Raw genomic sequence first — 18,927 nt, 5'->3', positions numbered from 1 at the left:
TTTACTAAATGAAGAAAGATTATTATTATTGTTATTATACATTGTGTCCGTAAAGTATGGAACAAATTCATTTTTAGCTAAACAGACCATTTCAAGAAATAATCCTGAAGCACGTCGATTTTTTATTTTAATTTACCGTATTTTAAGTTAATAATCTAATATACAGGGTCAATTACTTTCTAGTAATGACTTCATCGTCATTTTTTTTAAATAGATCACCCCCATTTTGTCTCAATTTTCCGATTACTCTAGCTGAGCTGATTCCAAAAATGTATCACATGTTGATTCCAATTGGTACAGGGTGGACAAAAATACAATAGTTTTGTGAGCTCATAAAAGTAACGCGTAACATTCTTTATTAGTTAAATTAACAATCTTATCAAAAATACATATTGTCTAGCGGCCATTGGTTTGAATGTAACGCCCTGTAGTTTGTCACATTTTTAGGTTAATAAAAATGAGCTGTTTCCAACAATGTTTGGTACTTGTGGTCTAGCAGACAGAATATGATAGAAATTATTTCTTATCAATTTAAAAATGTAACAAACTACAGGATGTTACATTCAAACCAATTTCCGCTAGACAATATTCCTTTCATATTCTGTCTGCTAGACCACAAGTACCAAACATGTTTGGAAACAGCTCATTTTTATTAATCTCAAAATGTAACAAATTACAGGGTGTTACATTCAAACCAATTGCCGCTAGACAATAAGTATTTTTGATAATATTGTTAATTTAACTAATGAAGAATGTTACGCGTTACTTTATGAGCACACACACAAAACTATTGTACTTTTGTCCACCCTGTACCAATTGGAATAAACATTTGATACATTTTTGGAATCAGCTCAGCTAGAGTAATCACAAAATTGAGACAAAATGGGGGTGTTCTATTTAAAAAAAAATTACGGTGACGTCATTATTCGAAAGTAATTCACCCTGTATATTAGATTATTATTTTAAAATACGCTAAATTAAAATAAAAAATCGACGTGTTTCAGGATTATTTCTTGAAATGGTCTGTTCAGCTAAAAATGAATTTGTTCCATACTTTACGGACACAGTATATTTATCCTTCAAACCACATATTTACATTGACATAGATTCAGCATAGGACATGTCTCCAAGGAAAAAATTACAACCTATGGAACCTCTTACATAATTTTCAAAAAAATCTCACATTTCTCGAAGCATCTCTATTCACCGATGACGCAAGTTATGATACACCTGGAACCTAGTCTCGAACCTTCTGGAATTTCAGTTGACTTCAAATGGCACTACGAACCCAAAACCGAAATAGTTTTCATTGTTTGGGTTTCTGCTTCAGCTTTAGTTCTGCAAGCGTCAGTACCGTCAGAGTAGGTGGTTTCGGTCATTCGACATCACTCTTTTACCTGGTATCACCCTGTCTATTCAATCAATAGGGCCATATGTCAGATTTGTTTGTTTGGGTCCTACTCCTACAACTTTCAAATGCGTGGTAGAGTTTCTTGGAAAGAAAGCATCCTAAGATTTACAGTGATTACCAAATATAATTTCATTCATAAAGAAATAAAGATAATAAGAAAAACAATACTACAAAAATGAGCAATGAGGTGAAGTCAGGAGCTTTTGAGCGCTCGTCATTCATGCGCCAATTGCTTAGGAACCACATATTCCCGTGAACTCTTCTAAGATAAAATGAATGGCACATTTTCGGTCTCGATTTTTGAGATAATTTATTTTGTGAAAACCGAAACCTCATAAATACAACTGTTATAAATCTAAAAAAAAAAATTGAAAAATTACCGTGAATGAAAAGTTGTCATAACTTCTTCATTATTGGTGCTATAAACATGAAAAAAAGACATCCTACAGGTACTTTTTTCCGTAGAATCCATAGATTTCAATGGTTCCATTATTTGTTTTCTCTAATTCTGTGGTTATTCCGTTCATTCTTCCACATCTTGTAGAACAAAATCGTGCGAGAATATATCAGAAACGCACAGTTTTCATGGTTATATTTTATTATTCTATGTTGGTACTCCGAACTTTCCGCCACGGCTTTATCTGTCAATTCATCAATTTGCCTTAAAGAAATCAGTTCTACCAACCAACATTTTTCAATGCAAAAATCACTAAAATATATTTATGGAAATATTTCATTAATTTCAATGAAAATGCAATGAATTAGAGAAAATAATGTATAATACTCGTACAGAAGGCTCATTCTACCACTCGTTCATTCCAAAACTCGCCACTTCGTGGCTCGTTTTTGAATTTTGAACTCGTGGAAGAATATCAATGCCTTCTGCACTTGTATTATAAAAAACTATTTTATTGCAGTTAGTTTCGAATTTATAATACAAACTTGTGTTTCTTTAAATGTAAACCATAAAAATTTCTATAAGAAGTAATATTGTTATTTTTTTCTTCTCAAAAATATATGACATGATATACCTACATATGAATTTCTTATCAAACTATAAAAATCATCAAAAGTTTCAGTTTGACTCAGCAAATCATCCTAGTGCCAATTCAGAATAATCTTTGAACTTCAGATAATAAAAATATTCGGTGGCCACCAGGGTCTCCGGATTTAACACCGTCAGATTTTCTCAATGTTTTCAATTTGATGAATGTTGTTCTTTAAATGCGACCAAACACAAAAATCTAACGGTGTTAAATCGGATTAATTTGAAACTCATCTCTAAAACATAACCGAGATATTCGGTTATGTTTATTAGTGTCTAACACATTCATTCCATTCTTGAGTCTGCGGACGGACAAAATTTATTTTGACCTCGAAATTTTCATCAGTAGCGAGAGCATAATATATTATTCACCAAGCTGATCAATCACATGATTAGAAACATAGATAATTAAAGAAATATAATGAATAAAACAACACATCCGATCGGGATGAGATTTTACGTAAATATTTCTAATAAGAATTTCAAGCTTTATGCGAAATTTCGAATAGACTGTGTCACCAGAATCAAAGAAAATTCAAGCAAAACAACGAAAAGAAAAAAAGGAAAGCATCGACGTGAAGTCAGGAGCTCTTCAGCGCTCGTTCACCCATGCGTTAAATTCACTTTTGGGTATCCCTGTATACAGTTATGTGGTCTTTAAGGGCGTAATTGGTGCATGCTCCTGACTTCTTCTTCTTCACAATGTTTGTAATTTTCAAATTCCAATTACAAAATCAAATGATCAATTTCCAGTAACAATATATCATACAATAATAAACACACTAAATTTGATTTGAAGTTATGAATTGTGTGGAAATATCCACTGGTAATCTGATCAAAAAGAAATATAGACATATAACGTTTTATCATAAATCAACACACAAACAATGAAAAATACACAATGTTTGTTAAAATAAAAATAATATATATTAGGTTCTTAGTCTTACCAAGAATTATCAATTCCCAATTCCAAATCGAATATTCCAAAAATAGTAAAAAGAGAGTATCAAATATGTACTTATTATTGCATTAAGTCAACCCGTGGAAATTTCAGCGCTACTTATATTACTATTTTCGTGAGCCAATTACATGCTTGCAACTCGCATTACTTCAAATTTTACTCGAGAATTCACAGAAAAATGTTCACTCAACTTTGCTCAAAACATAATTAAATACCTACCCAAATGTAAGGTCTAAATCTGTTCATGCTGAAAATCTTCCTTTTACATACTCTAATGTAATGTTTCATTTGTCGTTGATTTTTTTATAATTTTCTATTATGAATATATGAACGTTGAGTTGAAGCGATTTCTCTTCAAAGGCAAATATTTCTCCTAATGTGTATCAAATATTTCAGGTTTCTAAAATAATTTCCTCACACTCAGAAAACGACCAATGGGGTTTTAATGGCAGTTTTGATATTTATCTTATTATAAACAAATATTGAATTTGAATATCATTAGAAGAATAACCACTATCAACTCTCAAAGTCCAATTCTCAGTGACGTAAGAATGTATCGTGACAAAAATTTATTTTCATAGTATTTCAACGCTGATGTGAATCGTTCCATTTTTCGTTTTTAACGATATACCTATTGAAAAGAGCCAAAAACAATGGGGATCATCTTGTATTCGATGCTCTCGTCACGTGCTTTCGAATTGATTTTTGAATGGATTTGAATCATTCACTGCTGATAATAAAGGAAGTTCCAAGATGTAGGATATTACTGTTCTAATTAACCTTTCATGTTTATCCTTACAAGTGAAAATTTTGGGTTTTTATGTTTCTCATTCATGTGAACTAGATCAGGTTTCAGGTACCTATTGCTATTGTAGATTCTTCATCAAATATCGGCTATCAGCCATACTTTTATCCGAATCATATCATATCAATTATTCAATTGTGCTTATCTATGATTTTCAAAAAGGTATTTAATGCGGTTTTTTCTATTCATTAAATATGGATCTTCTACCTTTTATTAGCCGGCGTACAACAACGTACTCAAAACTTACTTCCCCGGTTGGCAATCTTTCGAAATCGCGCGATCGGTACCGATCATTGTCGAATCTGGTTTACGAACAGTTTCATCGTTCCGCAAGCGAGCAAGACAGTCAAGTTAACCCTGCCACGTAAATGCGGATCAATAAACAAATCGTAGGTGCCCGCAAAGACAAATATATAACCATTTAACGCCAAATTGTCGAACTAATTGTGATATTAAGTATTCTGTTTCGTTTGTGTGATAATTCATCCAATTTTTACCTGTGAAAATAGTAAGTGCGCATTCTATAATGACTTGTGTGTTTTTATGCTCCCCCCTATTTTCAATAATTAACTCCTGTCGTCCATATTTGTAGTCTGGTTGAACTGTATTTTTATACTATTTCAGTGTTTTCTCAACAATAATCTTATTCTACCCGTGTAATTTGATATGGTTGGTCCATTTGATGTTATTTCTTGATGTATATCTATGCAACCAGTTTTCTAAATTTAGTTTCTGCCTACTCGATTGACTAGGCAATATACAGTTAGTCCATATTGCTATCCTATTTTATGTAATCGTTAGTGTTTCGTCTGTCATATATTTGGGGTTTGTATTATTATGGGTCTTATGGAAATATAAGGTAGTTTTCATTGCACTGTTAAATACACGAAATGAACTTTGAGTATATTATTGACCATTAATAATCTCCTGGTTAAGTCAGACCTGGCAACTCTATGTTTACATACTTTCTTATTTTCATTTATTTGCTGTTCCCTGAATAGTAAAATATGCTTATTCACAGTTCACACGATTAGAATAATTGTAAAAGTAGTCCCAAAGTGTTGAAAGTGACCTGAAAATGGTTCAATTCTATCAGAATAACCTGGGCGTCCCTGAAAGGTTAAATGTTTCTGTTCACTTCTGCATGTGTTTTCTTGAACTATAAATGTGCAACTTTTTTTCTTGAATATGGACTACCTATCCCAGATTTGCGTTTGTTGATTATCAAACTATTTTCTTTTTGGATTTCCTCGTTTATTATGTATCTCAATTTATAATAAATATAGATCGACATTTTTAGGTTAAAAATTTTGGTACATTCTGTGTAAGATATCTCCAGGAAAACTTTTGCTGGTATATTCTTTGTCATTGAAATCAAGATTGGTTGATATCCTTTTAAGGAAAAATTGATTTTATGTAATATTTTAATGGGAAATAATTCAAAGTTCAAATGAGAGGCTCATATTTACAAATATATATTTTTTTTAGATCTCTGGCTGGCCAGACTGATATGGAGCACTAATGACAATGCGCGCCCCCGCCCTTTCCGAGCCGAAATCTACATTTCCTACCTACAAAGTGCCTCAATTGTCAGCCATGAGGGGCCGCGCACCCCCAGTACAAGTCGCTCGGGCAGCTTGGGGGGTACGAGCCAACCCTCCAAGCCCACCCTTTGTTACCTACACGTTAGGTGACCTATCTGTGATACCTGGCTCAAGTTGCTGTCCCTCTGAAGGCTGCAACTCTAATATAAGGATGCAATCTGTGACCGATAACTGTCTTCTGAATTCTGTTACCGTACCAAAAATACAACGTATTGACCTGAATATGGTCGCCCACAATAATAGCTCTAAGTTAGATGATAAGTTTGGTGCTTTCGGACAAGACATTCCCAACCAAAAGTCTGATGACCTCGAAGAATTTGACCTCTATAACCTGATGAAAGACCTCAGTGAGAGCTGCGATAACAACGACAACTCTTGTAATGGATTACTAGACGAAATGCGCACAAATGATTTTGGATCATTGATCTACTCGAGTCCCCTTAGGTTGAGAGGAGGGGGAGAAAGCTCTGGCACTTCAAGTTGGGGTTCATCTAATACTCAGCCGGCTGGTAATAATAATGGTAAGTTTATTTCCTTTCTTTACTAGACCTTCTGCTTTGTTTTTGGAAACGCCTAGTTTAAGAACCGAATTAGGATGGCTGAACAATTTCTGTCCTAAAGATTTTTTGATATTGCATTGCATATTCAAATAAAATTCCAAACAATTCACCTTCAATTTCATAATCATAAACAATTTAACCCTTTACGAAAAAGTTTAGATGTTATAATTCAAATAGGATCAGTTAACCTTTTTCTGCATTCAATTTCAATGAATTCTAGAAAAATAAATGGCAGAATTTCACTTATTTATGTATAGAAGTATTTTTTTTACTCCATTCTGTAAAACACTTCTATTGAATTTGTAACAATATTTTTTAAACTTCCGTTTCATTATTTTCAACAATAACCTATTAGTATCGTTGAAGGTGAAAAAGCTTGAACTCTCCTCAAATTTTCAAAATTTACGTTCCAGAAAGTGAATGTATTAATTTATCTTTCTGCGATAATTCAGATTTGTGAAAATTATAAACTAAAAATCTAAACCTTGAATCTAAAAATTGAAAAAAATACAATTAATCATATACTGCCTAGAAAATCCCCAAATTATCATCCCATATGAGTTATATTATTCAAGATTGATTATATATTTTCATATGTGTCATTAAATGTTAATGTTGATTATTCAACTATGGATTTGCTCTGAATATTCAGTTTGTCAGGTTTTTCAACTCATTTGAACATTTCTAGTGCATCTAAGTTTATAGCATTATTTAAAGAATTATTAGAGCTTGGTAAACTTCAACTCAGGTGTGAACTTGAGGATGCACATTAATGGAATTGTTTTATTACTTTGAAGGATAATGAATTTTTTCTAAATTCTTTAACATTAACATTTTTCACCTATTTTAATATTATTTTTACAATGAAAATGTTCAAGAAAAAAGAGAATAATTTTATTAGGGACTTAAATGAAAGCAGGCATTTTCAGTAAATACTTAAAAAGTTCTTCAGTAGCAAGTTTGGTTAAATCCAGAAATCTGGAAATTTTAAACATTATCTAATCAGTAAACACACCATTGTTTGGATATTCCAGTTGACACTTAATGAGATGTTGATAATTGATGCTCTTGATATCTTTGCAACGTGATATTACAACAACTATCAGAGACAAAAAAGTTAGTCTACCTGTTTATCAAAAATAAGAAAATAGTTTTTACATCGAGAACAGTACTACAAAGAAGTCTCAAGTATTTCGAAAATCGCAAAATTTAAAGGAAAATTGTAGAATAGATTTTTTCATACAATAATTAAGTCAAAACGAAATTCCTATTATTATTATTTTTCACTTTTAATGTTTTATACTGACAAAATACCATAGAAAAACAATCATGGTAGTTTTTCAGCGAAAAGTTTCAGCAAATGTTATGATATTTAATTCCGAAATAATAAAGTAACTTTCCTTGCTAAATAGGCAAGGTGATTTTATTTGATCTTGTGATGAAATCTCATGGAATGTCATTAAAGAGAAAATTTTCTCATGGCTTTTTTGGTTTTATGGAATTCATCTAATGACATTTTATCTTTTCACAAAATCACAAACTGTCTGATTGTGTCATTAGCAAAACTGCTAAAGCAACAATTTTCATGGTCATCGATATCTAATCGGCAATATATACCCCTTAAATTAATTGATAATTCAGTTCAACAATATAAGCCACTATAAAAAAAATTCATATGCAGCTGGCAATTCAAGTGGCTGGGGAACAGCCAATCCTGCAAACCAAAGCAACGCGGGCAGTCAACAATGGAACGCAAACTCCAATAGACCACCGGCCTCAAATCAGGGACCTACATCACAAGATGGTAAATATTATTGGTCTCTGAGTGTTTCCCAAACGTAGACAACTTTCGTTATAGGTAATAAGACCAACTCTAATATTACATCTGGCGGGCAACAGCCACCAACATCTCAGTCGAACAATTCTGGGTGGGGACAACCTGGGGCCAAGTCACAAAGTACTAATAATGTGCCATCTGCGAGTGTTGCGAATAATACTTCTCAACTCAACACATTGGCAACGACAAATTCAACCACAAAGCAGCAATTGGAGCAGCTCAGCAATATGCGTGAAGCCATTTTCAGTCAAGATGGCTGGGGTGGAGTAAGTTACATTTCGATTTATTTCTTTCGATTCATCTGAAAAAAACTTATTCTGTTTTTCTGGAAACGTTATATTTTATGTTTCGAATTGGGTAGAATGAAAAAGCAAATTAAAAAGGAGGTTATCCTGGAAGTGAAATAAACAAAATAAAGTGAATATTTTCTGAATGCATAGTCTCATCCTGTCTAGGTCTGAAAGTTTTGTTGATATATTTTACAATTTACAAAAAAATCAATTCCTCTAATTCTGTGGAAAATCGTGCAGGTATATCTCAGTTTCACACATATTGATACTCGGAACTCTCTAATCTCCTGTCATGGATTCATCTATTATCTGTCAAAATTGTGATACAGAAAACAGTTCTGCCAATCAACATTTTTCAATGTAAAAATCACTAAATGATAAAATTCAGTGAATTAGAAATATTAATGCATAATACTTGTACAGAAGGATCATTCTAACAATTGTTCATCCAAGAACTCATCATTTTGTGGCTCATTTTTGAATTTTTAACTCGTGGAAGAATATCAATGCCTTCTGCACTTGTATTATAAATTACTATTCATTTATTAAGTGTTTTTTCGCCACTCGTTTCTATGCGCCTATCATTTTGGTACAATGTTAATATTTTGTCAATTTTATAATCAAATTGATTAATTTTCTCTTTGATAATACCTCATATTCAAAATATTGAACTTTACAATCAAGAGTATTCACTCTTCGAAGTATTGCTCAACACTAATGCAAAGATAATTTATTTTGGTTTTGTTTCCAATAAGAAACCTTTGGATTCTTAATTTCTGTTCAATTTCAGTTCATTTTTGACATTTAGATACCATAGATAGACCATAGATTTCAAACTACAATCAAAAAGTTGTTCAGTCAAAGTTTTATGAAATCCGTCGTTAGACTTTTTCTTTAGGCCCATGTAAGAGATAAGGTCCAAAATGAAATCTTCTATTGAAAAACCTTTTATCTCGGAATCGCCATGTTGAATTGCAAAAAAAAATTATATTGGATGCACGATTTATAGGTTAAGTGGCACAGTAGACTATCTTGAGGTCAGAAAGTCCTATTTCATTTCCAAAAAAAAAATAGGAACACATGAGATCATTCTTTATCTTTTGTTTGTTTTGCTTCTCTTGCATCATTTATATAACTATACTTGTGTAAGGAAAATTAGCAATTTACGCCTTTTACAAAAATAACTACATATTTTCTCTTCAAATTTTTTGCCCAAGTGATGAGACTTCACTACGACATCTAAAATCTAAACATAGATATACATGGAAACATAATCATATCAGTTTGACATAACTAAGATGCACAGAATTGCATCTTAGACATAACATAACTGAAGTGAAAACCATCAAAATAAAGTTTTGTGGAAATCTTATAATTCAGAAGTTTTATTGAATTAGATAGAGCTTTTGACCTGGCTTTGTTGCATTTCCAGATTTGCTTGCACTCTAAACAAACTGAATTTGCTATATTTCTCCTCTTCGCAGCAACATGTAAACCAAGACACCAATTGGGACATCCCTGGAAGTCCTGAACCACCGAACAAAATAGACGGTTCAGGAAACTTGCCCTGGAAGCCGTCTGTCAATAATGGTACTGAATTGTGGGAGGCTAATCTTCGTAATGGCGGTCAACCCCCACCGCAACCTCAGCAGAAGGCCCCTTGGGGCCATACCCCATCGTCAAACATCGGTGGTACTTGGGGTGAAGATGACGAAACTGATAGCTCTAACGTTTGGACCGGAGTTCCCAATCAACAACAATGGGGAGGTAACAACTCCGCCAACGGAGCTGCCATGTGGGGCGGACCTCCCAAAAAGGTAATTCTATGTTTTTAATAATGAGATTTTATGATTCCTCAAGTTATTGAAGCCTATTTGAAGAGAAAATGACGCTAGGATTGTCAATAATGGCTCCAAAATCGTATGGTGAATTATGATTTTGTTGAGCTATATCAAGAAACAAGAAGAAGCTCAAAAATTATGAAAGGTGAAAATGCGAATTCAGTTGTAGCATGAGATGTTGGGGTGGCTAAGCAGATGAAGAAGGTATAAAGTTACGGCCAATTTATGTTAGACCAGCTATATAACAATACGTTTTGTGAGAAGATACAATTTTAATTTTTGAACAAAGGATCATGGAAAGCATCAAAGAGAAGTTTGCTTTTGGTGAATTTCCTCAAATTTTTCATATTGTAGAGCTTGTAATGCTGTTCAAATATCTTCATCACATCACCGCTCTAAATCCAACCGTTTTAGATTATATAGGGTGATAAAAATAACTCTTCCAAAGTTTCAAATGGCAATTGTGAAAAAACTTTTTCGAATATATAAACTTGAGTATGCATTGATTGTTCATACAGCCGATTGAAGTCCACTATAGAGAAAAATTATTCCTGCAGACACAAAAGATATACAGGGTGAGTCCAAAGATATCAAGTTCTTCGGTGATATCCAATAAATTGAGCAGTGGAATTTCATTCATTGCCAGATATTTTGTGGGATCATCATTTGCGATTGATGTAACATCTCCTGAATTAAACTGAGATATCTATAATGTATGTAACGGGTGTTTTTTTTTTCGAAGTATATAACTTTAAGTTGGCATTACTGTTCAAGATGGCGACCGATTTAACAGCTGTCAAGTGATTTATTCTCAGTTTGGTTTGGCAATTCATCATGAATAGACTCACGCCTGAACAACGCTTGCAAATAGTGCAATTTTAATTCGAAAATAATGGTGTTGTGCGGAATACGTATCGCGCACTACGTCCATTTCATTTTGTTTAGCGATGAACCGCACTTCTGGTTGAATGGCTACGTCAACAAACATAACTGCCGCATTTGGAGTGAAGCTTATCCTCAAGTGTATGTCGAAACACCGTGTTACATCCAGAAAAACTGACTGTTTGGTGCGCTTTATGGGCTGGTGGAATCATTGGTCCGTACTTCTTCAAAAACGATGATGGCCAGAACGTTACAGTCAATGGTGATCGGTATAGAGCCATGATTACTAACTTTTTCATTCCTGAATTGAACAACCATGATGTCCAGGAGCTGTGGTTCCAACAAGACGGCGCAACATGTCACACAGCTCTTGCCACAATCGATTTATTGAAAGACACTTTTGGTGACCGCCTAATTTCACGTTTTGGACCTGTGAATTGGCTTCCAAGATTTTGTGATTTAACACCGCTAGACTACTCTCTGTGGGGCTATGTAAAGTCATTGGTCTATACGGATAAGCCACAAACCCTTGACCATTTGGAAGACAACATTCGCCGTGTTATTGCCGATATACGGCCACAAATGTTGGAAAAAGTCATCGAAAATTGGACGTCCAGATTGGACTACATCCGAGCCAGCCGTGGCGGACATATGCCAGAAATCATATTTAAAATGTAATACCACAAGATTATCTTGCGGATAAATAGAATTCATGTCAATCGAATAATCTATCGTTGTTTTATTGCAATTCTATAGCTCTAAAAATTTTATTGCAGTTCTATAGCTCTAAAAAAAAACATCCTTTATAATCTAAGAAGTTGAATTCAGAGGGGTGATACAATGAAGACATTTTATCAGCATCATGAGCTCTACAACATATGAAAAATTCACAGAAAGCCAATTTCCTCTTGATGCGGTGCATGATCCTAAATTCAAACAATTTCCATTATTCAAATTAACCCTTGTTGAAAATTTTCTATTCAACTCAGAATATTCTAATAATTTCAGTGAAAATGAAACTAGATTGTTTGAAATGCAGGGATTGATCTTTCGCCAGAATATTAACTTGAATGCAATTGAGAGGGGAAGGTACCTGAACTATCTGAAAAAAAAAGTTCACTTCTTGTCTGTCTTGATGCTTTTTTCATTAATTATGTTCACGGTACCTGATCGCTTGAGGAATTATTTGATCTGATCAGTTTTATGTATAAAAAAAATATGAATTAATTGAAGTTCTCTCCCCCAACAGCAAACAATAAACGATAAACGCCAAACGACCATTTTCAAGAAAAGGATCGAAACGAATTCAACGGTGAAAAGAACTTTTTTTTTCTAATAATATTCTGTGATTTAATGATAATTTTCAGACGTAAAATAAGTTTGATTTGAGGAGAAATGAAAGATTGCATTTTTTGTGGATGTGAATTTAACTTTGTAATTTATGTCATGAACTCCTTTCTTCTCAAATTTAAGAGCAATTATTTTTCTTGAAGGAAAACGAATGGGGTACCGTTGGTAATACCGCTGGTGGATGGGGTGCTGATCCAAGAGCTGCTGATCCTCGATCTACTGGCATGGATCCCAGGGATATGCGACCAGATCTCAGAGATATACGAACAAGTGCTAATGATTCTATGAGAATCGTCGATCCAAGAGAACAACAACTCAGAATACCAGGGAACGATATGAGAGGTGACCCAAGAGGTAAGCTTTATATCTCTATATTATCGTTATGGTGGTTTATGTCTCCAAATTTTCTTGTTTGTCTTTCTTTGTTCTGTTGAGAAATAAATCTTCATACGCTGGAATTTAACAGTCAAATTCAAGTACCGGGAATTGATTGTGTGGAATAAATGTTTTAATTTTTTTGCCATGTTAGCCAACCACAAACCAGGTGATTTTTCAAGTTGAATCAGTTAAAAATCACGAAAAGGAAACTTCCTACAGAAAATGTTTTTGAATTAAAGATTGATGGTTTTGCCGTTTATTGTATAATCTCTTCCATTTCCTTCAACCTTTTTAGGGAGGGGGCTTTGGAATTTTAAATGGGGATCGCTGTATTTTGTATAGTAGATCCGTATTCAATTTCAAAAAACACAATTTTTCACGAATCGTCACAGTTGGCTCCGTAAAAGAATTTTCTGTCTAAACGACCTTAGAGGGCGCTTTTAGCAGAAAGATCGGTAGCGTAAGTAAGTAGCTCCGTTACTGACAGGTATCAGTTTGGTAACGTTAGTATACGCTCTATTAGTGATGACATCACACACCGCCATTTTAGTTCTCCTGTTGGTGTTCGGAATCCAAACAAACAAATTGTCATTCAAATTAGTACGTCGTCGTTGAAGAAATTGGCTTATTTTGATAAATAAGATTATTTAAGGAACGATTTTACTATTAATTGATAGACAGAAGGCACGAGATTAATGCCAGTAAGTTCGAACTTGAAGTTCAACTAATAAAAACTGCTTTTTACAAAATCTGGGGAATGATACAGGATTCAAACTTACTGATATTAACCTCGTTCCTTCTGTCTATCAATTAATACTGAAATCGTTCCTCAAATACACTTATTTATGAAAATAAGCCAATTCCTTCAACGACACCGTACTAATTTGAACGACAATTTATTTGTTTGGATTCCGAACACTGACAGGAGAATCAAAAATGGCGGTGTGTGACGTCAGACTAATAGAGCGTATTGGGCTTTCAAAAATAGTTTCAGTTGAAATTGTCCAACTATTCGTTTAAATAATGGAAAACGTTCAGCGCATAAAGATGAACGACTTGACGAAGATTTCTACTGGATTCCAAATAAAACAGATGCATTTCGATTTTTTTTTTCTATTCTTTCAATTAATTAATACTTTTCAATTAATGGGAAGTATTTTGAACCAAAAATACAAAGAACAAATAATTTCGCCATTCAAAAATGGTCAACGTCATTATGTGTACTGAAAACAAATAGTTCAGCAGGAAAGGTCAGACTTTCATGTGCATTGTTAATGACTTCAATACTTTGAGGTCGTTCAGACGGAATATTTAAATTCGATTGAAGCGTCATCTGTGATGAATTGTGAAAATTATTCTTACAAAAGTTTTTTATTTTTTGTCGTTGAATAAGAATCTGTAATAAAAATTTCAAAGTAAAATAAATGGAAGAGGTTATATTATAAGTTTTCTTCCCTATCAATACCATTAATTTTTCATTCGAAATATTTTTCTGTGAGATGTTTCCTTTTCGAAATTATAGGCTTGTTGAAAAAATCTTATTGGTTGTGCCGTGATGACGAATTTCTAACTATAAACTCGGAATAATCTAAATTTGCGTAAAACTCGCTGAAACAAAATTGAATGAACATATCGGGTATACAATTGGCGCTAAACAAAAATAATAATAATCCATAATTAAATACTGTAGCATCAATATTAAGGTTTTTTTTCGAAATTATCCCGTTAACATACAAAGCTGTAGATTATTACCAAATTTATTAAGTACTACTAACCAAAAATCTTTTCAATTAACATCAAAATTGTTTTGTGGTTTGATGTTTACTGATTTTAAATCACTGAACCTTTCGAAAAGAATTGGAACAAACTAAAAAACATTACCAATCGATAGCGTTATTCGTCAATAACATTAATTCTCGGCAGTAATAAATCTTTCGAGCTATGTTGTGTACTGTAAAGTTATCTCGAGTATTCAAAAGATTACGATTTACGAGTAATAAAGTTCAAATTCATAACAAGCCTAATCTGAATGAGATAATCGCGTAAACGATCACATTATGCAATTATAAATATTCACGAGGGATCCTGCGAATAGATTTCAATCGCAATTCTGTAATTCGTTGCCGATTTTGATCAGGAATTACTGGTCGCCTGAACGGGGCTGGTACTGAGGCCTTTTGGAATCAGGCTGCTCCACACTCAGCCGCTCAGCACATGCATCATCAGAACAAAATTGGACCCGCATCGACAGCTGGTTGGGAAGAACCGTCGCCACCTTCTCAAAGGCGTAATATGCCGAATTACGATGATGGTACATCTTTATGGGGCAACCCGCAACAAGGTATGTCGCCAAGCCTTGTAAATTGCAATGGAGGGCATGCCTTTAGCTTCTAAAAGGTTTTCCAATAAGAGGTTTCATTTTTAATAGCCCGCTACATGGGCAGCTGTCACTTTTGAAGTTGTCATACTTTGACATTTGACAAGTAAAAACTACGCCATTACTGAAAATGTAAATACACGTCTCAACAAGGCATTGAAATTGTTGAAAGTTGCTACAAAATTTAAATCACATTTTGGTCATCGTGAAGCACCTTCTCGGTCAATATTGAAATTGGTGAAAAAAAATTTAACTGTTTGGACAAGTTGATGTCAAGATGGAAACCGTGTGCGTAGCTCATGAACAACTAGAAATATTGCTGCTGTATCCTGTGGTGTTGACGAAAACCCAGGATTGTCGATTCCTCGTCGATCTTGGGAAGTAGGCTGAGATTAATGCTTTTTTATGGCCGGAATTGAAAGATATTGATGTTGTCGACGTTTATTTTCAACTAGAAGGCGTTACGTGTCACACAAGCAACGAAAAAGTCGCAATTTTGCAAAAAAAGTTTCCTAGTCTTATTATTTCTCAAATTTAAAAATTGGCCCACCTGGATTCGTGATTTAACAACAGTTTTAAATTCTTTTCTTTGGGGCCAAGTGAAAAATAAGGTCTATGCCAATGCTCCATAGTCGATTCAGGACTTTAAAGATGCAATTAGTGAAGATGTCGAGAACGTAAATGTGAGAATTAGCAATGGAAAATTTCATTAAAACGATTTGGAACTGCAACCGTAGCCGTGGCGGCCATTTTGTTGATATCGTTTTCTATAGTTGATGGCATACATTTCATTTATGGAAATTAGTGGAATGAACATCCATTGATGGACAACTACAAGTTTTTTATATCAAAATGAAATATCTTATTGGAAAACTCTTTGTTTTAATCGCCATGTTGAATTGCAAAAAAAAAATGAACGATTGGATGCACGATTTCTAGGTTAAGTTAGGTTTTGGTTCATTTTCCTGGCACAGTAGTTTATCTTGAGGTCACACAGTTCTATCTCGTTTCAAAAAAAAAATTAGGAACACCTGTCTATAATTCGATGGGACTAGTTTAATTTCAAATATAGTCCCTAATTTCCAAGGATGTACAGTCAATATATTTTATATGGTATAAATAATTCTTTCAAATAAAATGTTTCAGTTATATTTGAATTTGACCAGATTTTTATTATATAAGATAAATTGCAATAAGAATAAAATTAAATGAAATATGTTATTGCTGTTTGTTTGTTAATAGTTTTTTAGATTTGCTGGAAGCTTGTGATTGTTGTTTGTAGGGTTTGTTAGTGTGTGCATATTCTATGTTGAACTTGTATAGTAAAATGGTAGAACGGCTAGTTATGTTTGAGGTTAAATTTTCATGTTTTGGAAAATAACATTTCCTGTTTGGTAGCTTGTTTCGAATGTAATGTATTTGTCTCATTGAATGATTTCTGCAATGTCTGATTATTGCTTTTTTGGATGAAACAGTTTTCTTACCCACTCGACAACATGAATAAACTGGCATTCAAAAGCCTTCCAATTTGCCGTTTAGAATCAACACTTGACTTTCAAACCTCAAATGAAGCATCGATTAAATTATATTTTTGTGGAACGAATTTCCTAACGCGACTTGTGGTATGGTGGAAGGAATCGTCACGTAAGGAAAACGCGTTATTTCAAATCGAACTTCTACTAGATATAAAGGAGTTTTTTTTTACTTTTCTTTGTTCTCACAAGCGAATGTAAACTAATTAATCAATTCTCCGATATTTAACCCTAAATCCAAATTAAGAAAAAGTGGATCCACAATAGTATTCGCGTGAGTTGAATTTCGTAATTTTTAGCCGTAGTCTAGTAGGCGTAGACATTGTATTTCGATGCACAGATGCTTTTAAAATCACTACGGGGACTGGCGCTGGAGTATTGGGCCGTTGTCCAAGTGTCTTTCAGGCAGAGTTACTTGTATTCAAAGATGTGTGGAAATGAATCTAGTAAGCAACTATCAAAAATTTGTTATAGCGACACAATCTGATAGTCAGGTTTCAAGCAAAGTATTAAGCCTACATATCATAGATTTTTAAATGGTGTTCGGGTTCCCGGTCACTCAGGGATTGAAGGAAATGAAGAGAGCCAAGAAAGGAGCACAAACTCCATTCCCAGACCCAGAATTTTTCTGTGGTAGAGATAAATGTACCCACAAGAACGAGTTTCAGGAGAAGGAAAAAACTGAAAGATAAATATTGACGAAATATTCCTGGGTGGAATCATTCCAAAAAGTTTCTTCGAAACTTCAATACTAGGAGATCTAAGAAGTATCTGGATCTTTGCAAGAATTTGCTACACCTCCTGACTGAATTCCTTACGCTTCAGGAAGCAACTCATGAGAATGAGACTAGCAGAAAACGACGATTAATGATTCTGCAGGGAGGAGGAAGAAACTCGGAATCACCTAGTGACGGCATGCATCACAAGCCTAAGCAAAAAATGCTTAGACTTGTAAAAGTGAGGAAGCAATTTCTACGAATAGTCATCTCAGATACTGGAGTTCTCTGGAACTAGAGGGCGAGCTGTAGACTACGGCGACTAATGGCAAAATCAATTCTGACGGGGACACAATAGACCTCAAGGTCTCGATGCAGAGAAACCCCCTTTAATCTAAATTTTAAAAAATTAAACTCGATTTTAGATTTCTCCGAACAGAATATCGATTGGGTTAATGCAATATTTATACTTTCTTCACTGGAGAGGGCGAGGCTATGTGGTTTATACCCAAGGTTTATAGATTTAGACAGGTTGTCTCGTAACCTTCAACCAATCAGCGTTAACCATTCACTCGGTTTACACATTCAAATAAATAACATTCGATTGCAATGAAATCGTGGGTTTTCACGGATATTCTTAATAGTTTGATCGCGTATATCGTTCGTAGTCTATCCTAAATAGTCTTTTATATCTTCAATCACAGAATAGCTACGATAAAATGTCTGTCAATGATGACCAATGGCGATACAGACATTCTATAGACCTTGACAGACACCGGATGACGCGTTACCCCACTCTTCAACCCAAGTTACGAGGCAACCTGTGTAATCTAAAGACCTTGGTTCATACCCTCCTCTTTTTAGTTTGGTGGTAACCAGGTGCTATGAACTATGGTGTTTCTTATCTTCGGTTGAAGTCGAATATTTGTATATTTCGATAGCTTTCATGCTTTCAGCTCTTGATACCTGATTTTTGCCAATGCTTTTTTCATTGTTATATTTAGGCAATAGATAGCTAGCTTGCTGTAAATAAACAAAAATTTCAAAACGTAAATCGGAACCAAGGTGACTTTAAATACTCATATAGGGTATTCTCGATGTACCGGGTTTTTCACTATAATTTGACTCCCCCTTTAACATTGTTAATAAAAAATGTTTACTACAAAAGTTTAATGAAATCTACTAGTGTTTTTTGAAATGATTTCACAAAACGAAATATATACAGAGTGGGCAACATATTGATAGCAACTTCATTTTTTCAAATGGAGCACTCTGTATATTTTTCTATATTTGACTAGCTCTTTTCCCCCTGATTTCGAATATATAACAAATGTTTGG

The 18,927-nt window shown here is 33.9% G+C and overlaps 1 protein-coding gene across 10 annotated transcripts in view; it reads left to right on the top strand.

Annotated features, from left to right (window-relative positions):
- LOC123682809 (protein Gawky) overlaps nucleotides 1-18,927 on the top strand; it is a 61,696-nt gene that overhangs the window by 12,794 nt on the left and 29,975 nt on the right. For 2 of the 10 annotated variants that reach the window (XM_045621609.1, XM_045621605.1), the window contains exons 1-8: nucleotides 4,520-4,730; nucleotides 5,711-6,347; nucleotides 8,068-8,190; nucleotides 8,245-8,489; nucleotides 9,998-10,330; nucleotides 12,486-12,548; nucleotides 12,730-12,940; nucleotides 15,102-15,305. In XM_045621609.1, the coding sequence (XP_045477565.1) occupies nucleotides 5,744-6,347; nucleotides 8,068-8,190; nucleotides 8,245-8,489; nucleotides 9,998-10,330; nucleotides 12,486-12,548; nucleotides 12,730-12,940; nucleotides 15,102-15,305 (1,783 nt within the window). In that variant the 5' untranslated portion in view covers nucleotides 4,520-4,730; nucleotides 5,711-5,743. Of the gene's footprint in view, nucleotides 1-4,519; nucleotides 4,731-4,870; nucleotides 4,892-5,710; nucleotides 6,348-8,067; nucleotides 8,191-8,244; nucleotides 8,490-9,997; nucleotides 10,331-12,485; nucleotides 12,549-12,729; nucleotides 12,941-15,101; nucleotides 15,306-18,927 lie in introns of those variants that run through there. The other 8 variants (XM_045621612.1, XM_045621611.1, XM_045621607.1 and 5 more) reach the window with 7 other exon arrangements.

This window comes from Harmonia axyridis, chromosome 6 (assembly GCF_914767665.1).
Source record: "Harmonia axyridis chromosome 6, icHarAxyr1.1, whole genome shotgun sequence".
NCBI lineage: Eukaryota > Metazoa > Arthropoda > Insecta > Coleoptera > Coccinellidae > Harmonia > Harmonia axyridis.
Note: the sequence above shows the minus strand (reverse complement) of the source record. Positions and strands in the feature narration are given on the sequence as shown.